Genomic DNA, 17,519 nt, shown 5'->3' on the forward strand with positions numbered 1-17,519 from the left:
AAAATGGTCTTTTGGAGATGTCCTTGAAACCACTGATATAATTTTCCCTCACTTCAAACCTGACCCTGTTCCTTCATCAGTCCTCCCCAACTCGCTGTGGGTTAGACCTGATGCATTCAGGAAAAGCAAATCCCACCTTTAAATCTCCAGTGACATTAGGACACCCTGAAATGTGTGCAAGTGAGATGCTTAGCTTTCTGTTTTGCCACAACAGGATATGGCAGAGGCCCCTGATAGTGGATCAGGACTATTTTTTCTTGTCTGCCTTTATAAATGCCCCCAAGTCTGTTATTTTTCTGAGTACCATTCAGCGCACAAATGCAGCAACATTTGTGCTATTAAAACCCTCCTCCTATTTTAGGGGGGAGAAAAAGAACGAAACAAACTTTTGCACATTTGTGGAAAAAATCATGATTCATCCTCGTCACAAATTCCTGTTGCTAGCATCTGCCTTAGTATGAAAATTAAGCACAGTAAATTTACCTATAAGAATTGTACACAAGGATAATTCCTTTTCTGTCTTTATCATACCTGAAAAGTGATTAGGGCAATTTTTTTGTTAAAATCTTATTAAAAATCATTATAAATAATGTTTATATATATATATATAAAATATATAAATTCAGCAAAAAAATTGTTTCCTCTTTGTAAGCAATCAATAAACACTGGATGGGAATGCATTGGAGATGCAATTAATGTAGCAGTGTCAGAATCAAAACTATATATTCTATCAGATGTAGGTTTACTTATCTTATTGGCAATCACATGTAATACTGGGAATTATAGAACGCAGGCAAAGAGAAAAAACCAAAACCAGACTGCATTTTAAATATTTCTGTTTCCAGTGAAGATACGGTTTTGGAAAATTGCTTTCATGTGGGGAAATTTAAAATAATAACGTATTGTGTTGGGAATTTTATTCCAAACTGTAACCTTTCGTTTAATCATAACAAAAAACATTCCTCAGTTCAGTATTATTGAAATGAAAAATGAAAAATTAATCACAAAACTTGAAATAAAAACTGTCCTATTTCAGAATGCTAACTAAAGGCAAAGAAATAAGAAATCTTAAAAATTCAAATGAAAAAAAACCCTACTGCTACTAACCAAAGCTGTTCAAACAATTTTTTTTTTCTTAAATAACTATAATTAAGAAAATAATGAAGTTTGGCCTGGTTTTATTTTCTCACTGGGTTTAGTTCAGCTTCCACGTAACTAAATTGAACTCTTAGGTACGTTATAGAACATGCACTACAGGACACACTGTAGCAAAGATTTCATCATGGTATTAATATTGAAGAAAGGTAGAAAGCAATAAATGTAATCACAGTATGTCTGGCATTAGACCTATATCCAAAATGTGAAAACAAAAAGAATGCATTTGTCTAGAGATTCCAATACTCTTTCTATTCCATACTAGAAACTTGATATGAGTGTTTATACAATATTAAATACAGGTTTTATATGAATTTATAGCAATACATAAGCTTTAAACTAAACTGTATTAGCAGGGCATCAGTTCACTCTTTCTTTTACTGAAAACTCTCACCTGTAATTGAATTCTTTCCTTCCTCTAATGCCTTGTCATCATGAAACATCCCCTGGCCTCAGAAATGCTGCTCTTCTCCTCTTTGTACTTCTGTATCCTCAACTGCATTGTGCACGTGTACATAAATTTCCTACCTTTATACACAAAATAAACCTTCTGCCTTTGTCTCTTTATGTCTGCTCCTCATTTCCTGCTGATGGCTCTGTTCATTTGCTTTCAGTGTGCCATGTTTTCTGAACACTTCACAGGAAGACCACACACCAACCAAGGTTGCTTCATCCCAGGGTTTTCCAGGAGTTCTGGCAGGGCAGGGCCAGGCAGGTGCTTCCCACTGAAGCTCTTCAACCACTCCAACCGCCCCAGGCACAGTGCTGCAGACTTGATATTTCTAGTTTTAAAAGCTAAAAAATAAATAAACAAATGCCAGATTAACTTAAATCATTTTCTTATCTATATTTTTTTTTCAAGAGCTGCAGGTGTCAGACAAGTAAAGGGAAACGTATAGAAGCAAACATTAAAAAATAGCTGGATGAATAATGACAGTAAGCACTAATCTTTTTGTAAATACATCCAATTGTTAAGATTTTTTAGAATTCGAGGGGCTGAAAGGCCATTATTCATTAATAAGGTATAAAACAAGATCTTCACACCTCCCATGTTGCAACTGTGCTGCAAATTTTTTGATAGTTGTTTTGTTTTTAATCAGAAGACAAACCCCCTGCCGAGTTCGTGCTTTTGTGGAAAAGCAGTCTTTATAAAAAAAAGAAACATCAAAACACACTCCTACTAATCTGGGCATTGAGAAGAGGTTGGGAAATCATCATCTCGAGTACACTGGGAATTAGAGGAGGGGTACAAGACACGCAAATGAAAGAAAGCCAAAAAGCAAGGTCGTGGTTTTTGAAGGCGTGGCTTGTGACGCTCCATGTTGGTAATGTCTGTAATGGATCCCTCTGTGATACTAAAACTCAAACTGTTTGTCAGATGCCAGCGACTGTCATTCAGAAAGCTGGGTAATGAGAAGTAACAGTGTTTGGGCTTGAGGCAGAATTAAGTTTTCTAAGGGGGAAGACAGCAGTGATGGGTACACTGGAAGGGAGAGCAAAGGGATTTGCATCAGCTGTGGGATGAATGAAAGCAGATTCTTCACTGTGTGTGGAAAATGCACGAGGGGTATTTCACTGAGCATATTTGCTTTATTCACCATTGTTCCTACTTCTGGCCCTTAGAAAAACAGGCTCTGACTGACCCCTCTCTGCATCAGTATCTTATGACAGTTTTAACTACAAAGACCCCACGTGTTTGAGAATTTGAAAATATCCTTGATGTATGCTTATTTAGATTCTCTTACTCCCAGATTACTGAGGAAACTAGATCCAATAATCACTTACTCACTGCACATGACTACAGTACTTTGGTGAACCTGAAAATAGGAAAAAATCTTCTTCAACCTAACAGTGATGAAATAAGATTTCATTCTTTCTTTGCAAATATTTTTTCTGTCCTGACAGCCAGAAGTTCAGCCAAGAGGGCATTTTACTTGTTTCTATTAACTTTCAGCACTTGAACTTACATATTTATATCTTGAGACAGTGATTCTCCCTAAAAATAATGAAACTCTTGTTTGCAATAAATTATTTAAAATTTCTACTTCAAAACCCACAAGGCCTGGTCCTAAGAACTATAACCCTAAAAAGGCAATAAAATAAAAGCTGCAGCAAATCTTCTTCTTGTGTTACTGAGACTTCTATTAGTTGAAATGGATCTCCAGGGAGTAAAGACAAAAGCCAGGGTTGGGTTTTTCATTTTATTTCTTATTTCAGGAGTGCCCTGAGCCCCATTAGATTGGGAGCACATCCTGCCAGGGCTGTGTCCTGCTGGTGCTGGCAAAAGGCACCGCCTGGCAAACAGCTCCAGCCGAGCTTTGAAATTGTTTTCCTTGAACATTGTCACCAGTGGCACCTTTGGGACAGCACTCCCTCACAAAACACCCCCCCCCTCTCCTATTATACGTGTGAATATACATGAGGCTTGAAAATGGAGGTGGATTTCATGTCCCAGAATTAAAGTTCTCCTTGGTTCACAGAGCTGCTGCCATGTGCTGCACCGCTGCTGCTTCCACATTCTCTTCCAGCTGGTACCATTCCATCCTCCTGGGCACAAGGACAAGCATCATGCACTGGAGGTTATGATTCACACTTAATGTCATTAAAAATACACTGATAAGCATGTTGGATATGTTCAATATTGAATCTAAATTCAATAAAACTCTCTCAGGCTTCCATAGCACAGACACAGGGAATTCTGATTGAATCTGCTCTACAGTGATTAGCTAATGTATTCATTAACTGGAAGGGTTAGTAATATGAACGTAGCAAATGATACTTAATTACAATAATTAATGCCTGGTGATTCATGAATAATGCATTCCATAGCTATTTACATATTCATACTTATGAAGCTATTAATGGATAATTATCATTTGACTAAAAGATGTGGACATCAGGAATGTAACAACCACACTGTTTTCCCCCCAATCTCACTGTGGCTTTACCTGTATGCCTTGCTCTTGTACACCTCTATCTTATACCTTATACACAGAAACATCAACAGGATTTTATTTTTGAGGCCTATAGAGTGATGTGATGGCAAATACAGCCATGCAGGCTAAGTTTTCACTCTGCACCAGTTCTAAGCCAGTGCTCCCATCAGTTTCTGTCTTGAGATTGCAAAAAATTTGAAAGCACTTCATTCTCTTTGTCATCAGTACAGATTTGTTCTTGTCCTGAATTTATGCTCTTTCCTATTGCAGATGGTTAGGACACCTTAGAATTTTTTAATTGGTGAGATTAGGGTAGAAATACTGGGAAAAATAGGAAAATTGGGAAGTTAGGGTAGCAATATTGGAATCACCTTCAAACTGAACAATGCTGCCCTAGATATCTGGTATTTATGCTCCCACACACATTTTAGTCTCCATATAAGCAGATAGGTTGCTAGACCTCCCAAGAAGACTTCAAAAGCAATAGACAGACAAAAATACAACACAAATTTTTTAAAAAAATTAAATTCCTATTGGCATATATTTTAAGGCAATATGATAATTTTTATTCTTTAGCCCAAGACTGAATGCCCAATGTTGACAACACCAAGACAGTAAGTTTCAGCTGCCAGCCTCAGGAGTGTGGCAAAATGAACAAGTAAAGCTGGGTAAGTCAACTGAACCTGACAAATGCTGCCAGCCTGAGTTTCAGACAGGCCTCTCACCTGCTGCTCCTCCCCAGGTCCCCAAGAGCTGAGGGGGCCCCCGGTGCCTGAAAAGCTTATTCCAGCTGTCCCAACCTGCAGGGAGGGAGGAGAAGGTCTCACCCAGCGTGGGGGTCAGCTCCAGGCTCTCCTCGGATGGTGTCACAGAACATCCCAGAGCTCCAGGCAGCAAGGTCAGGCCAAGTTACTGGGGAGCATCAGGCTGGTGTCTTAATGAGAAGCATGTCTGTCTGTACCTGCTGTGACTTTTATCCTCCCCAGAGCTCTTGCAGCCTATTGAAAAAGTCTGGTGTGGCCAGTAAAACATTTTCTAAATGACACCATTCTCTGAAATGCCCTGTTCTATTTCCACTGCGGGTCAGCTGCCTCAAATGATACAACCTCAGGAAATCAGAAGGGTTTGAAACCACTCACTAGCACGTTCTAACATCATACTGAACCCAGCAGTGCTTGAGGACCAGTGGAGAGAGGACTGAGTCCCTGTTCACAAGTGATGCCCTCAGCTTGCAGCACCTACGGTCAGCGTAGCCAGCCCATGATATTCCTGCTGGCATTCTTCCTCAAGCAGGGAGCAAGCCCTGGGGCAGCAGAACTGTCAAAGAGCAGAAGCCAACTCTCACCTGTCAGCTTTCCTGAGGCTCCCAAGATCTAGACAGGGAGCAGGCTGTTGGAAGGAAATAAACACTCTGGGCTATGTAACTTACATCCTGCAAGGCTGCTTGTTGCTGGAAGCATAAAGGGCATTTCCTGGTGCTTCTGTTTTTCTCTCTGTAGTACCTTACTAAGTTGAGAAAACCCTCATCATGGCAACTATTTGTACAGCACAGATAAACTTGTTACAGTCTGATGGTAGGCTATTGAAATAAGATTATTTCATCAACTGAAGTAAATTTTTACTTTTCTTAGCCTAGCAGAATCAGTGTAACTGAGCTGGGAAAAAGCTGGAGTTTATTTGTTTTCACATCATTTGCGTGGCTGTAGATCACCCACCGTGGCAGAATCATTACCATTGATGGTAGGAGCCAGAGAGCGCTCAGCTTTATTCCAGTGCCAGGTCGAATGTGGGGTAAGAAGAAACATCTTTAGATTTATAAAATGAGCAGCTCTGCTCTGGAAGTCATTGGAAACGTCACAATGCCATTTCTGCCATTGTTTTTCAGAGCAGAACAACGCCTTAATACCCTTTGCTATTTTGTATTAGTCTGCCTTCAAAACACAGGATTTAACTAAAACTTCTAAAAGGATGTTGCACGAAACACATTTAATGTGTGTCAAAACATAAGGTACAAAAACATTAGGATGCAAAGACAATAAGGTTATCTAATGTGTCTTAGCTGGGAAAGACACGAAAGCTCTTCACAAGGCCAGGATTGCTGCACGCATCAGTGAAAAGCAGTTGAATATTTAATGTGTGTGGTAAATATAAGCAGAAAAGGGAGCCCAGATGACATATGACAGCATAACACTCTGCAGAACAGGAATCAGCTCAAGCATGGTGTTCACATAACACCTGAGTATTCAGACTAACACATTTTGCCTGTACACCATCCTTTCTGTTGCAATGGCATTGTCTTCCCTATTCTCACCTTCTGATGTTTTCCCTGTGGACCCACATCCACATCACATGGGCATTTACTTCAGTCATTGCTCACTTTATAACACATTCATGCACTCCATGCCTGTGTTGTTCAGATACTAAATTTTATGTCATTTTTTTTTCTTGTATGGTTCATGAGACTTAATGTTCTGTCTATTTTTTCAGTTCTTGATATGAAGCTCCATTCCTAATAACATCTGAAAAAAATTACACACTTTACTAGGCTTATGGAATGTTATTCCACTGAAAAGGAATAAAAAGAATTTGTGTTCCTGAGAATCTGAAAAATATTTTGGTTTCAAATGATCAAGAACATTTATCTATTTTGATTCAGAGAACTATTTAAACTAGAGGCAGAGCTTGTTACACAAATATCTGAACTTTCTACGACTCTAAATGTGCAGCAAACAAAACAGTCCTTAAATTTATTCAAATTATATTTGGTAGAACAAATTATTCACTTTTCAAAAAAAATAAGAGCACTGAAGTAAAAAATGTGAAACTGCTGTAATTCAAGGGACAAGAAAATCAGCAGCTTTACAAATCTTTGTAATTATTTAGAGTGAACAGATTTTGCACCACTGGAGACAGCCTTGATTGTTGGTGGTCCCTGTGAAATGGTAGGGTAGGGATTCTGGAGATTCTCAAACACATTAATACTTTGGGTTCTAATTTATCCATTACAGAAATAAATGGAAATATTTCTCTTTCTGTTGGGGGAAGCACTGGTAACATCACAAGCTGTCCTCTCCTTATCTCCCAAGGGACAGGACCCTCTGTTCCCTCCTCTCCAAGCAGTAACCATCTGTGGGTGAATTAAAGGTGCAGTTGCTTCCCTGATCATGCTGTAACAAGACTTATTCTCCCCTATTGACTTTGTATCAGTTATCCAGGAAAAGGATGCATGGTGTGAACGCAGCCTGGCTGACACCTGAGAGCTGATAATCCTGGAACAACAGCAACAACAACAAAAAAACCCCACCACACAATAAAAAAACACAACAAAAAAACCCAACCAACTAACCAGCCAACCAACCAACAAAACCCCCAACAACATTAAACAAGAGTACACACACACACAAAACCCAACACCCCAAAAAAACCCCAACCCAAGCCAAAATAAAGAAACCCCAAAGAAAAACCCAAACCTGCTCCCAGTTAAAATCAATGACAAACTAGAGACTAGGCTGTGAGAGGGTCTGGCAACAGCACCTCTTCTGCAAGGCTAATTTCAGCTTGTATTCACCAATGCTAATGCATGTGTCTGGTCTTATCTAGGCTGGCTAATCCCTCAGTGAAATGGCAGCATAGGCACAGAATTTACACAGGGATGTCATTGTTGCCTTTTTTTATCCCAAATGCTACCATTTTGTGAACTAATCAGAATATTACACACGAGAATCAGGCAGGACACTGTGCTGTGTCTCATGGAAAATTGCACTTGGTCCTTTCTTATTTTTTCCTTTAATCAAACACAGATCTCATTCAGGCTGAAAGAAAATGCTTGGTTTCTATACATATGAAAGCGTAACACATCTTTCATGGTAGACCAAATCCCAGCAATAAAAGGTCTTCTGTCACTTTCTACAGGTTTGGAAGTTATTATCCCACCCAAATTTTCCCCTGTCCTTTCAGTAAGTGATATTGTCAGGGAACCCCAGTGGTAGCTGTGGATCTGTCTGGGGAAGCCCTCAGTCCTGTCAGTGTTGCCATTTCTGGAATCCATCTAAAAAGGTGGCTCTGAAGGAGATCCTGGAGGCACGAAGTGATGCTGAGGGAAATGAAATCACACAAATAAGGGAAATCACAAGTAAAATGGATTTGTAAAAGTCAAACAGATGGGGACAGCACTGAACACCTGGGCTGTATCTGAACACGGGAAAAATGACTTTGTTATTTCAACTGAATGCTTGTGGCACCTCTGTAAGGTCTCCAGGTGTGATTATCTTGTTCTTCCCTAGGAACTGGACAGTGAGAGAGACCACAGTCTCCAGGATGCTTTAAACACTTTAAAACTACTAAAGCAATATTGGTAGAACCTGCTGCTAAGCAATTGTCTCCAAAGCAGTGAAGTTCTCTAGATGGGGTAGGCATGGAAGCTAAATTTCCACTCAGTATCAGCTAACCACTCTCCCTTGGAGGAGCACTCAGGCTGCTCAGACTGCAACCAGCCTGGACCCAGAGCCCTGAAACAACCTATTTCACCTCCAGAAAGTTTTGAGTCAAAGATTCTTAGCTCGTGATCACTTTTGTCCATCCTCTCCCAAAACTACTGATGAAGGAGGAAATAGAAGTATTTTTCCAGGAGAAAACACTAATTTATGACACTTCTGCCAAAATTTTATATAACTTGCCTGATTTCCTCATTACTTTGCTAATACATATGAGTTTGGGAATATTTTAAGGAAGGATGCAAGTATCAATCAGAAGAGTTACTCAGAGCCATAAAAAAAAGGATTTTGGAAATCACTGATAACATTTTTAGTTGAATTTAATGGCTTATTTTGGTATGAAAAATATAGATAGTCAGCAAGTATCAGGTCTGTGAGACTTCAGGATGGAACTTAGGCAGAGAATGAACAATCTCCAGACACTGCAACATGACCACAGCTGGGTACTTTAACAAATGGGTCATAATTGGTTTACAGGTAATTACAGGTAATGAGGCTGGTGGAGACAGATCCTTTCAAAATCTGAGAATATATAAAACCAAAGCATGCTTGAATCTGTAATATTCCCACGGGGCATGGAGCTGAGCCTCAGGAGCAGAGGAGTGAGGTCTGCACTCAGGGGTATTTGCCTGAGAGGAGCCACTGCCTGGCCATCCCGGGAAAGAGCATCTGTCCTTGTGCTCAGGCAATAAATAACAACAGGTCAGTTGATGAGGAGATGTGAGTTTAGTCTAAGTTCAGACTGCAAACCCATAGTAGGCACATATGAGGGATTTATTACCAGTGTAAGTGCAATATTGCAGTTTAAACAATAGAGAATGCCACACTTCACTCCAAATTAGATATGTCAGACAGTAAAAATGTCTGATTGCAAGAGCTCCATGAAAGACCACCTGTCAGGCACAGCTCCTCTTGCTCAGGGCTTCCTGCCTCAGTGCACCAGCAACTGTACAAACATCCAGCAAGGCAGAGCCTGGAGGGCACACCCTGAGCCAGTGCCACTGTCAGGGGCTGTCTTGGAGCTGGGCAGGGCTGTGCTGCCCTGGTGTGACTGACAGGCAGAGTCTGGGCAGAGGGAAGAGATTCAATTCAATCACCATTTCCTCCATGGGTTGCCTAACAGATCATTGGCTAATTGTGTTTCTGTTTCACACCTCAGTTCCCCTCTCTGACAAAAGGCTGCCTAAAAGGCATTCTCCAAACTGAAAAGTACTGTTAAGAAATAAGGCATCAAGGATGGAGCTGAGAAGGAGGAACCAGTCAGGCTGCCTGTCCGACAGCAGACACTCTCGTATCTGAGATAGGTGGGATTAAAGGGAGGTGTATCAGAAATACCTTACACCTGCAGATAAAGGTGGATTTTGACCTGACACCACACACTAGAAAAATGCTACTTTCAGCCTGTATTGAGGAGATCTGAGTTCATCATCTGGCCAGAAACACGGTGAGTTGGCCTCAGAGGCAGTATGTCTTGCCTTGAAGGACCAGAGGTAAATTCAGTGAGTTGAGCCAGCAGATTTTTTCCTATTTCCCAGAAGTATGATCTTCAACAAAATCTGAAAGTGTAGGGATTCTTCTTAAAAGAAAGACATTGACAAGGCTACCATTCCTTCCCAGAGTATCAGAGTAAAACTCTCTAATCTGAAGTACAATGTATTTTTTGTTAGTTATCTTTAGGTGGCAGTAAGGTAAAAGCATGGAGTAGGAAGTTAAGAGAATTTTCTACCGCATTTTCAGAGACCTTTTTCTCATGTACTATGCTGGCTATAACATAGAAAGAGATTTTCTAAAACACTTGCATCTTCAGCAGATATCCAAAAAGCAATTATCAGGGTTGGCTTCATCCAGTTCACATTCAGATGCAAACCTGTTGAATGCCAGCAATATTAATACAATGATTAGGTCCTATATTAGGTACGCAGGACTTGATCCAAGAATCCTTGAGGACAGTGGTGAGGTTCAGAGGTAGAGACACATGCACATGATTCTATCAACAACATGAAAGGAGACTTTAAAAAAAGACAAGAAATAATTCTGCTAACAAATGAAAGGTCTAAACAAAGTCTGAATAACTATTAACATAGCAGTTTTTAGATTTTTTTTTCATTTACACTTTACCTGCATGCATTTCTTCCAAAGTCTCTCCTGAAGCTAAGCCACAATGATTTCTGTTGTCTCAAATCAACTTTCTACTAGAAAAAAACCCAGCCAGTAGGATAAAAACACACTGAAAGTTTTTCTGGAGGAATATAATTAGCGAAGTACCGTGACAGTGTCACGTAGCGCGCTAAGGCAAGTATTATGTAGCCAGTAAAGGTCTATCTTATACTATTAATATTTACAGTTGGAAGCAGGAGATGGCTGCAATCGAAGTGCTGCTCCCAGCAAAGGCTCGCTGCTGACTCGATACCTTCTTGTCTGACAGTGTGAAACAGTCACAGCGCTCCTTACTTCATCACCACTTGACAGCATCCTATTAATGCTAGGTAGCAACACATGGCTAGTTTGCAGGAGCTCAGCACCAAGTACGGAGGAGAATTCCATGGAACAGTTTTGAGATCGTTGGCTCCACTTATTAACAGAGAAGCAGGGATGGAAAGTGTCTGGCATTACAAAATCGGCCAGGAACCGTAACAGGCTGTGCTGTGCCATACACAGCTGACCCATCTCCTCATTATGCATCACTGGACAGAACAGGTTCGCATGCCTACAGAAAGTAGGGAGAGGCAGGGCTCTCAATTTCAGCACAGGTTGCACCTGTGCAAGAGATCCAGGACCTGGGGGCAAGAGGACCTGACCCTGCTACCCATGGTGGCAGCCAGGGACCACAGCCCACAGAAGGTGGCTGCACCCATTTGTGATGCTGGGCTTTGGTGGGTACTTGGGGCTACCCTCAAAGACCTGATTGCAGAAATAAAAGAACACCTACCACTAACATCACTAATTAAGAAAGTGGTCTTTAACCTCAGCTGTTGTGTGCTGAAAAGTGGAGTTTTGAGCAACTCCACATCGTGCACAAGTCAGGTTGTGCTGCTCCATTAAAGTTAATTGAGACTGATAATTCATAGTACATGCAAATCATGCCTGGTGAAAACAAAGTGCAAGGAAACACATTAGTGAGGAGAAGCAACAAGCAGGTATTCACTCAGTACTTCCAGACTGCAAATACCTCAGCAAAATATCTCTTTTCTTTTTTTTTCCCCCAATACAGAAAAGATTGGAATCTAGAATGACAGATAAATATACTTGCAAAGAATCAGAAAAGCAGAAGTTTGCAGTAGGAATGGTTTAGTTGCTTCCTTGGCTTAGCTGTTGATAGCCCACATTACCCTTTCCTGCCCCATTCTCTTATCCAAATGCTGTCATTACCATCAGCCTTATCTTGAGTGTCACAACATCATCCTGCACACGCTGGTCTGACCAACACCTATGCAACCAAAGAAGAAAGCAGTTTCGAAATCCATTCTTCTTTCTCATCATTTCAACTATTTCTCTCTGTCTACCGAGCCTCTCTTCACCTCTTGTCCTTGGAAACCGCCCTGCCCTCATCTTCACCGCTGTAGCATCTTTTCCTGTTCTTCTCCTCTTTTGGGGTATAACCTACTGATGCCTTCACACCCACTCACTCTCCCGTGACAACAGACTTCCTCAAAAGGCCTGTGAGTTCTTCCAAATCCCTCTTCAGGTGCCATTTCTACTGTGGCAGCTACAGGGACACAGTAAACTCAATCTGGCCATATGCAAGGCAAAACCAGAAAGTCAGTGTTTTCAGTGACAGTCTTGAGTTTAAATATCTCCCATTGCTTCCTGCAAGATGCTTGCCTGATGAGGTTTTTATCCACCACCAAGATGTACTCATACGGAATCTGCTGTCTCAAAGCAAAGCAGTTATCCCCTGTGGAGAAACACCACCTGATACACTGTGCTGGCAGCCATGCACAAAAATAATTCTGTATGATGCCCCAAAGCATTTCCCAAACTGGAAAAGGATGTTGCACCCCAGAGACTGACACCTTTACTAAAACATTTGTCTAGTCTGCGATATAGCAGCTATGGGACAAACTCCTCCTCAGCATGGTTTGCCTGGATTTGCACCAGCTATAGATTTTTCCCTCTTATCCTTTCAGATTGCAGCAGATGGTGAAGTTCCTACACCAGAGGCTGTCGATAGAATTTTAAAAGGCATCTCATAACAACACATTGGAGCTGCACATTTAATCTGTGCTGCACCACTCGGATGATCTTAAAAAGAGCTGGAGCACTGACAAAATCAGCACTGGCAGTTGCTGCAGAAGCGCTATCAAGGAGCCTTCTCAAAGCCCACAGCTTAATGAGAGCTGCACTTGCAAACTGCCACCCAAATCACTCCTCCCTGAGCAACCAACACACTGCTGCCTAGAAGGCATTCAATAACCTGGGAGACACTGATCCAGCAAAACACCTGATGGAGATTTTAGGGGACTGCTTATGTACTTCTGGCTCTTTTGGGTCCATGGCTGAGCTCATGCACTGTCTTGGGTGGCCAAACCCAGGAATCTTGTTCCTTCTGCCAAAGACAGTCCATTCCAGCCATACTAAGCACCTCTGTTTTCATGGCTGGACTGCTTTCATTAAACAGTTAGTATAAACCAGATATCAATACTACAAGTAGTTAAAGGAATTATAGTTACTGCAGGTAGTCTGATCTTTAGGTTTAATTCCTAAAAGTGAGCCTTCTGAGCTGGAAAACCTTCTTGGCCAAAAGGCTGATTGTGCCAATAGAAGGCCTCCTGAGCCACATATTACTGCACGTACCAGCACTGAGGAGGGGGAAAATTGTTTTGATTTAAACATAGCATTGTTTAAAGTGATCTGGGAATGGTCCTGCAGCCCAGTGTGGGGAGGAGGAGGTCTGGGTAAGCTGATCAGACTGAGAGATCAAGACTAATGTGAGCAACACCCTCGTTTCACTGAAGTCTGCTTTACAATTTAGTTGCAATGCTTCAGAGAGCTCCATCTCCAATCTCCAATTTCTTGCTCCACTATAATTAGAACAAAGTCCCTCATTAACTTCTGTAGTGTCACAACAGTGCAACTTCACGTGCCAGGAGGGAGGCTGTCAAAATTTCTTAATGAGGTGCTGTCTTTGCAAGCCTAGCTAAATCCTAGACTTCAATCATTTCCGTCTTCTTCATTTTCTCATGGACTGCCACAGATGTAACTCTTCCTTCCTAGTAAAGATTGCATTTTTCTGATCTATAACTGGTCAAGCCAGATGATCAACTTATCATTATCGCAGCTAACATGAATTCTCTCTATGCTTTTTTCTTGATTTCAAGAACTGTCAGAAAACTAAAAGTTGACAAGGAAGGAATCAATTAAAACTGTCAGGTGTCAACTAAGACAAACTATTCAAACTACATTTTATAAAAAACATATACTATAAAGAGGTGGTAGTGAACATAATTTCTTCAGAGATATTTTAAGAAAATATTCAGACAATAACACACACAAGAAAACAAAAAAAATTAAAATAATTACTTAAAATCTTTATGCTTCAAGATGAACTGCCTAAATACTGTGGATATTCTGCACACATCAGAAGTAGTCACCTAAGTTTTTTCTTCAGCAATGTCCATGGAGCAGGTGCAGGACTCAGGGTCTCATTCAGGCCCTCCAGGCAGTGGGATTGTATTTCCCTGCAGCTATCAGGAAAATAACTGAGAGGCTGATGGCAGAAACAGCAATAGCAATGCTGGAAGTTCAAGATGTAAGGCAGAAATATTTTCAGAGGGCTACAGAGGAAGGTGAGGGACAACAGGATAGCCTCCTCCCAGTGAAGATGGGGTCAGGGGGAAAAGATGCAGAGAAAAAAGCAGTGATGCTACCCTGGATGTTGCCCTGCATAGGGAAGGCACCAGAGCCAATTTGTGGCAACCACAGGCCACCTCTGGGCTGGCTGACTGCAGGGGGAAGCAGCCACACCTTCAAGCCACTGAGATCATCTTCAGGTGTTCAAGGCTCCACAGCTGAATTAGGTCCTACAAACTGGCTTTGTTCTTACTCATGAAGGAAGCAAAACTAGAGAAAAGCCCTGCAGCAGTCTTCCTAGGTCTGTTTTTAACTCTTGCTTTTTTGCTTCTCAATCTGAGAGAATTCAAACACTTTTCTTACCAGATAATCCTGAAGCTTGTTAGGCATCCGGTTTACAGTACTGCAAATATTGCACCTTCCTGGAATCACTTCAGGGGCCAAGAGGGATGACTATACAATGCAATTGCCACTTTTGAAGCCCACAGGATGAACTGAAGAGTTCTGAGCTGTGCAGAAGGAAAAGGAATTGGTGGTCTTGCTGATGATAAACAGTGGAAAATCAGCTAAGGTGTACTCAGTGCTGCTTCCTTTGTTGCCACAGGTAGCAAAGCAGCAAGGAGTAAACTGCTCAAGGACCTGAAAAATAACTGTGTATAGACACACTCAAAGATCAGTGCCCACATGGACAGCAGCATGAAGCAGGAAACCAGGATAAACCATTAAAGGATAAAGCAGTTAAAAAAAAATAGGTGGTATTTATAAAATCTTTTAAAAATTTGCCTTTTCCAGTGGCCTGTGCAGTGTTTGGCTTGACATGAATCTGTGCTCCTTAAATGAGTCCCAAAATGATGATGATGATTATTATTATTATTTCTTCTTCAACTCAACAGCCCAACAGCTCTTGGGACATGGTGGCTGGTGTTTAGCATGAACAGAGCAACTGCATTTTGCAGGTGATGTGAGGGAGAGCAACAGGTCACAGTTTGCTAAAGTGAAAAAAGAAAATCACAGAGAAAAGGACTTCCTGTGCCAGTCATTTAATGTACTTTTATTAGAACAAAGTCAATCTATAGATTTATGGCCACTTTACTGCTATTGAAAATAAACTTTAGCCTCACAGGCTGGGGTTATCAATGCATCTCATGATAACAGATTTGTGTGTGACTGACTGGATTTCTCCTTGAACTACACAAGTTCTTATTTGAATTCAGCCTGCAACAGAAAAAAATTCCAATAAGATGACTGTAAATCCTCTATGAAATAAACTCAGCACATCTATGGGACTTTTAATCAATTAAATGGCTTTTCTTTGGCTGCTCACTATTATCCCTATATGCCCCAAACCTTTCAAAGTAATTCTGACATGGATTAGGACTACTCAAGCCAATCGTTACCACACCAAATGGTTTTGATCTGGGGGCAGTAAATCTGTATGGCACGGATCAGATGTTCTTACTGGGAATGAAGTGATAACCTTGTGAGTGGTGTCAAGACTCGGGATCCGGAGACTTCGCCGGCAAAAGCTCCAGTGCACACGAGCAGCTGCAGAACTCCCAGCAAGCCCCGCACGTGGCGGGCAAGGGAGGTCTCCGGGGTTCGCCAGGCCCTGTGGTTTAAAGCCTGCTTCGATGTCTCTGTCTGGAGACGCAGCCAGAATCATTCCTGAGAGAGTGCTGGAATGAAGGCAGATTAATCCTTGGTGCCCAGCCACAGAGGCTGGCAGGCTCCTGCCTCCAGAGCCCCTCACGCCTGCCACAGCCCACGGGCACAGCCCGCGCAGCAGCGCCCCGAGGGAGCGCTCCCGGCCTCTCTCGTCCCTGCTGTCATTTCCCTGCCAGCACCACGGCTGCATCTTCTCTCTCCCTGGTCCGGCTCAGCCCTGCTGTCCGTGGCCACGCCGCTCATCCCAGTGTGGACACAGGGCAGGATTAGCTCAGCTCAGCCATGCTGATGTCAAATACCCAGCAGGAGGAGGCCCTGTGCATTTGGCTGGGCTCCCTCACGCTGCTCCGCTTTCCTTTGACACTTGGCACACGTGGAAATGTTCATTACAGCAAATCCCTAATGCTCCCTCTCATCAAATAACCATGTGGGAGCAGCTTGTTTAAAGATAAGCAAGCATACATTGGGTTTATAAATGCCTCTGAGCTCTGACTTCTGAACTGAGCCCTCCTTATCCAAAATGTTCATCTACAAAACAGATCAAGGAACCAAAGCAGAACAATAAATCTATTTCCTTAACCAAATGAAAAGCAAAACCCAGAGCTACAATGAAATGTTACTCTATTCAATAATTTATCTTATGCAATCTAAATATTCTAAATTATTTTAATAATTAAAATAACTCTAGAAAAATTAATCTATTTTGATGTGAAACCATCAGTGAAAGGCCAAAAGGCTTGACTTTAGAAAACGACAAAGATTTTTTGCCTGCATTTCTTCTCTTTACAGATGAGGCTATCCTCTATATGAAAACTAAATTGAATAATATTTTTTTTCCTTTTTTAGAAATTTTGCCAAAATAAACTTGTCTTGCTCCAGCTGACATCCAAAGTTATATAAATAGAATATCCCACATAAAATAACTTAGTAAGAAGCAGATAGGCCTTCCAATGGTAGAAAACTTCATTTTGTTGGTATCATCTTGCAATCAGCATCCATTACCACCAAGGATGCAGCTTTTACTGGCAGACCCTCTATATTAGGGGCTGGGGAATTCTTAAAACTGTTCTGTCACCAACTACCTTCTAAAACAGCTCATAAGATAAATCAGGTTGGAAGAGCCCTCAGGAGTCCTCTCAGTCCAGCCTCAAACTATAATGAGAATCTCTAAGGTACTGCCCAGCCAGTTAGTTAACCCTCCTTCATTTACCTTGCATATATTTAGTTATCCATAAGCAGTGCTGAAGTTACATTCAGAAATAGCTGTGATCACCATGTGTTATTTATTAGCAAGAACTATTTCTGAAAGACAATCACAATGTATGGGGGGGTCTCATAGGCTTCCCTGACAACAAAAGTTTTCAGCAAAAAAAGAACCTGTTTCCCTTCACAAGATTCCAGCTGTCCTGTGGCTTCTTTTTGTGCCAAAAAAGCACCTTCTTTCCAGAGCTTTCCCCTTCTGCTTTTGAAGCTCTAGGCC

The 17,519-nt window shown here is 41.4% G+C and overlaps 1 protein-coding gene across 2 annotated transcripts in view; it reads left to right on the top strand.

The window, feature by feature from the left end:
- The window catches only part of CRB1 (crumbs cell polarity complex component 1), a 100,848-nt gene that overhangs the window by 75,295 nt on the left and 8,034 nt on the right, over nucleotides 1-17,519 (top strand). Inside the window, exon 12 of one of the 2 annotated variants that reach the window (XM_042029907.1) lies at nucleotides 4,668-6,689. The exons of the other annotated variant lie outside the window; for it this stretch is intronic. Within the exon in view, the coding sequence (XP_041885841.1) occupies nucleotides 4,668-4,709 (42 nt within the window). The 3' untranslated portion in view covers nucleotides 4,710-6,689. Of the gene's footprint in view, nucleotides 1-4,667; nucleotides 6,690-17,519 lie in introns of those variants that run through there. 2 annotated transcript variants of the gene reach the window in all.

Source organism: Corvus kubaryi, unplaced genomic scaffold (assembly GCF_017639235.1).
Source record: "Corvus kubaryi isolate FWS band 111438036 unplaced genomic scaffold, C.kubaryi_AGA036_p1.0 37334, whole genome shotgun sequence".
In the NCBI taxonomy this organism is placed as follows: Eukaryota; Metazoa; Chordata; class Aves; order Passeriformes; family Corvidae; genus Corvus; species Corvus kubaryi.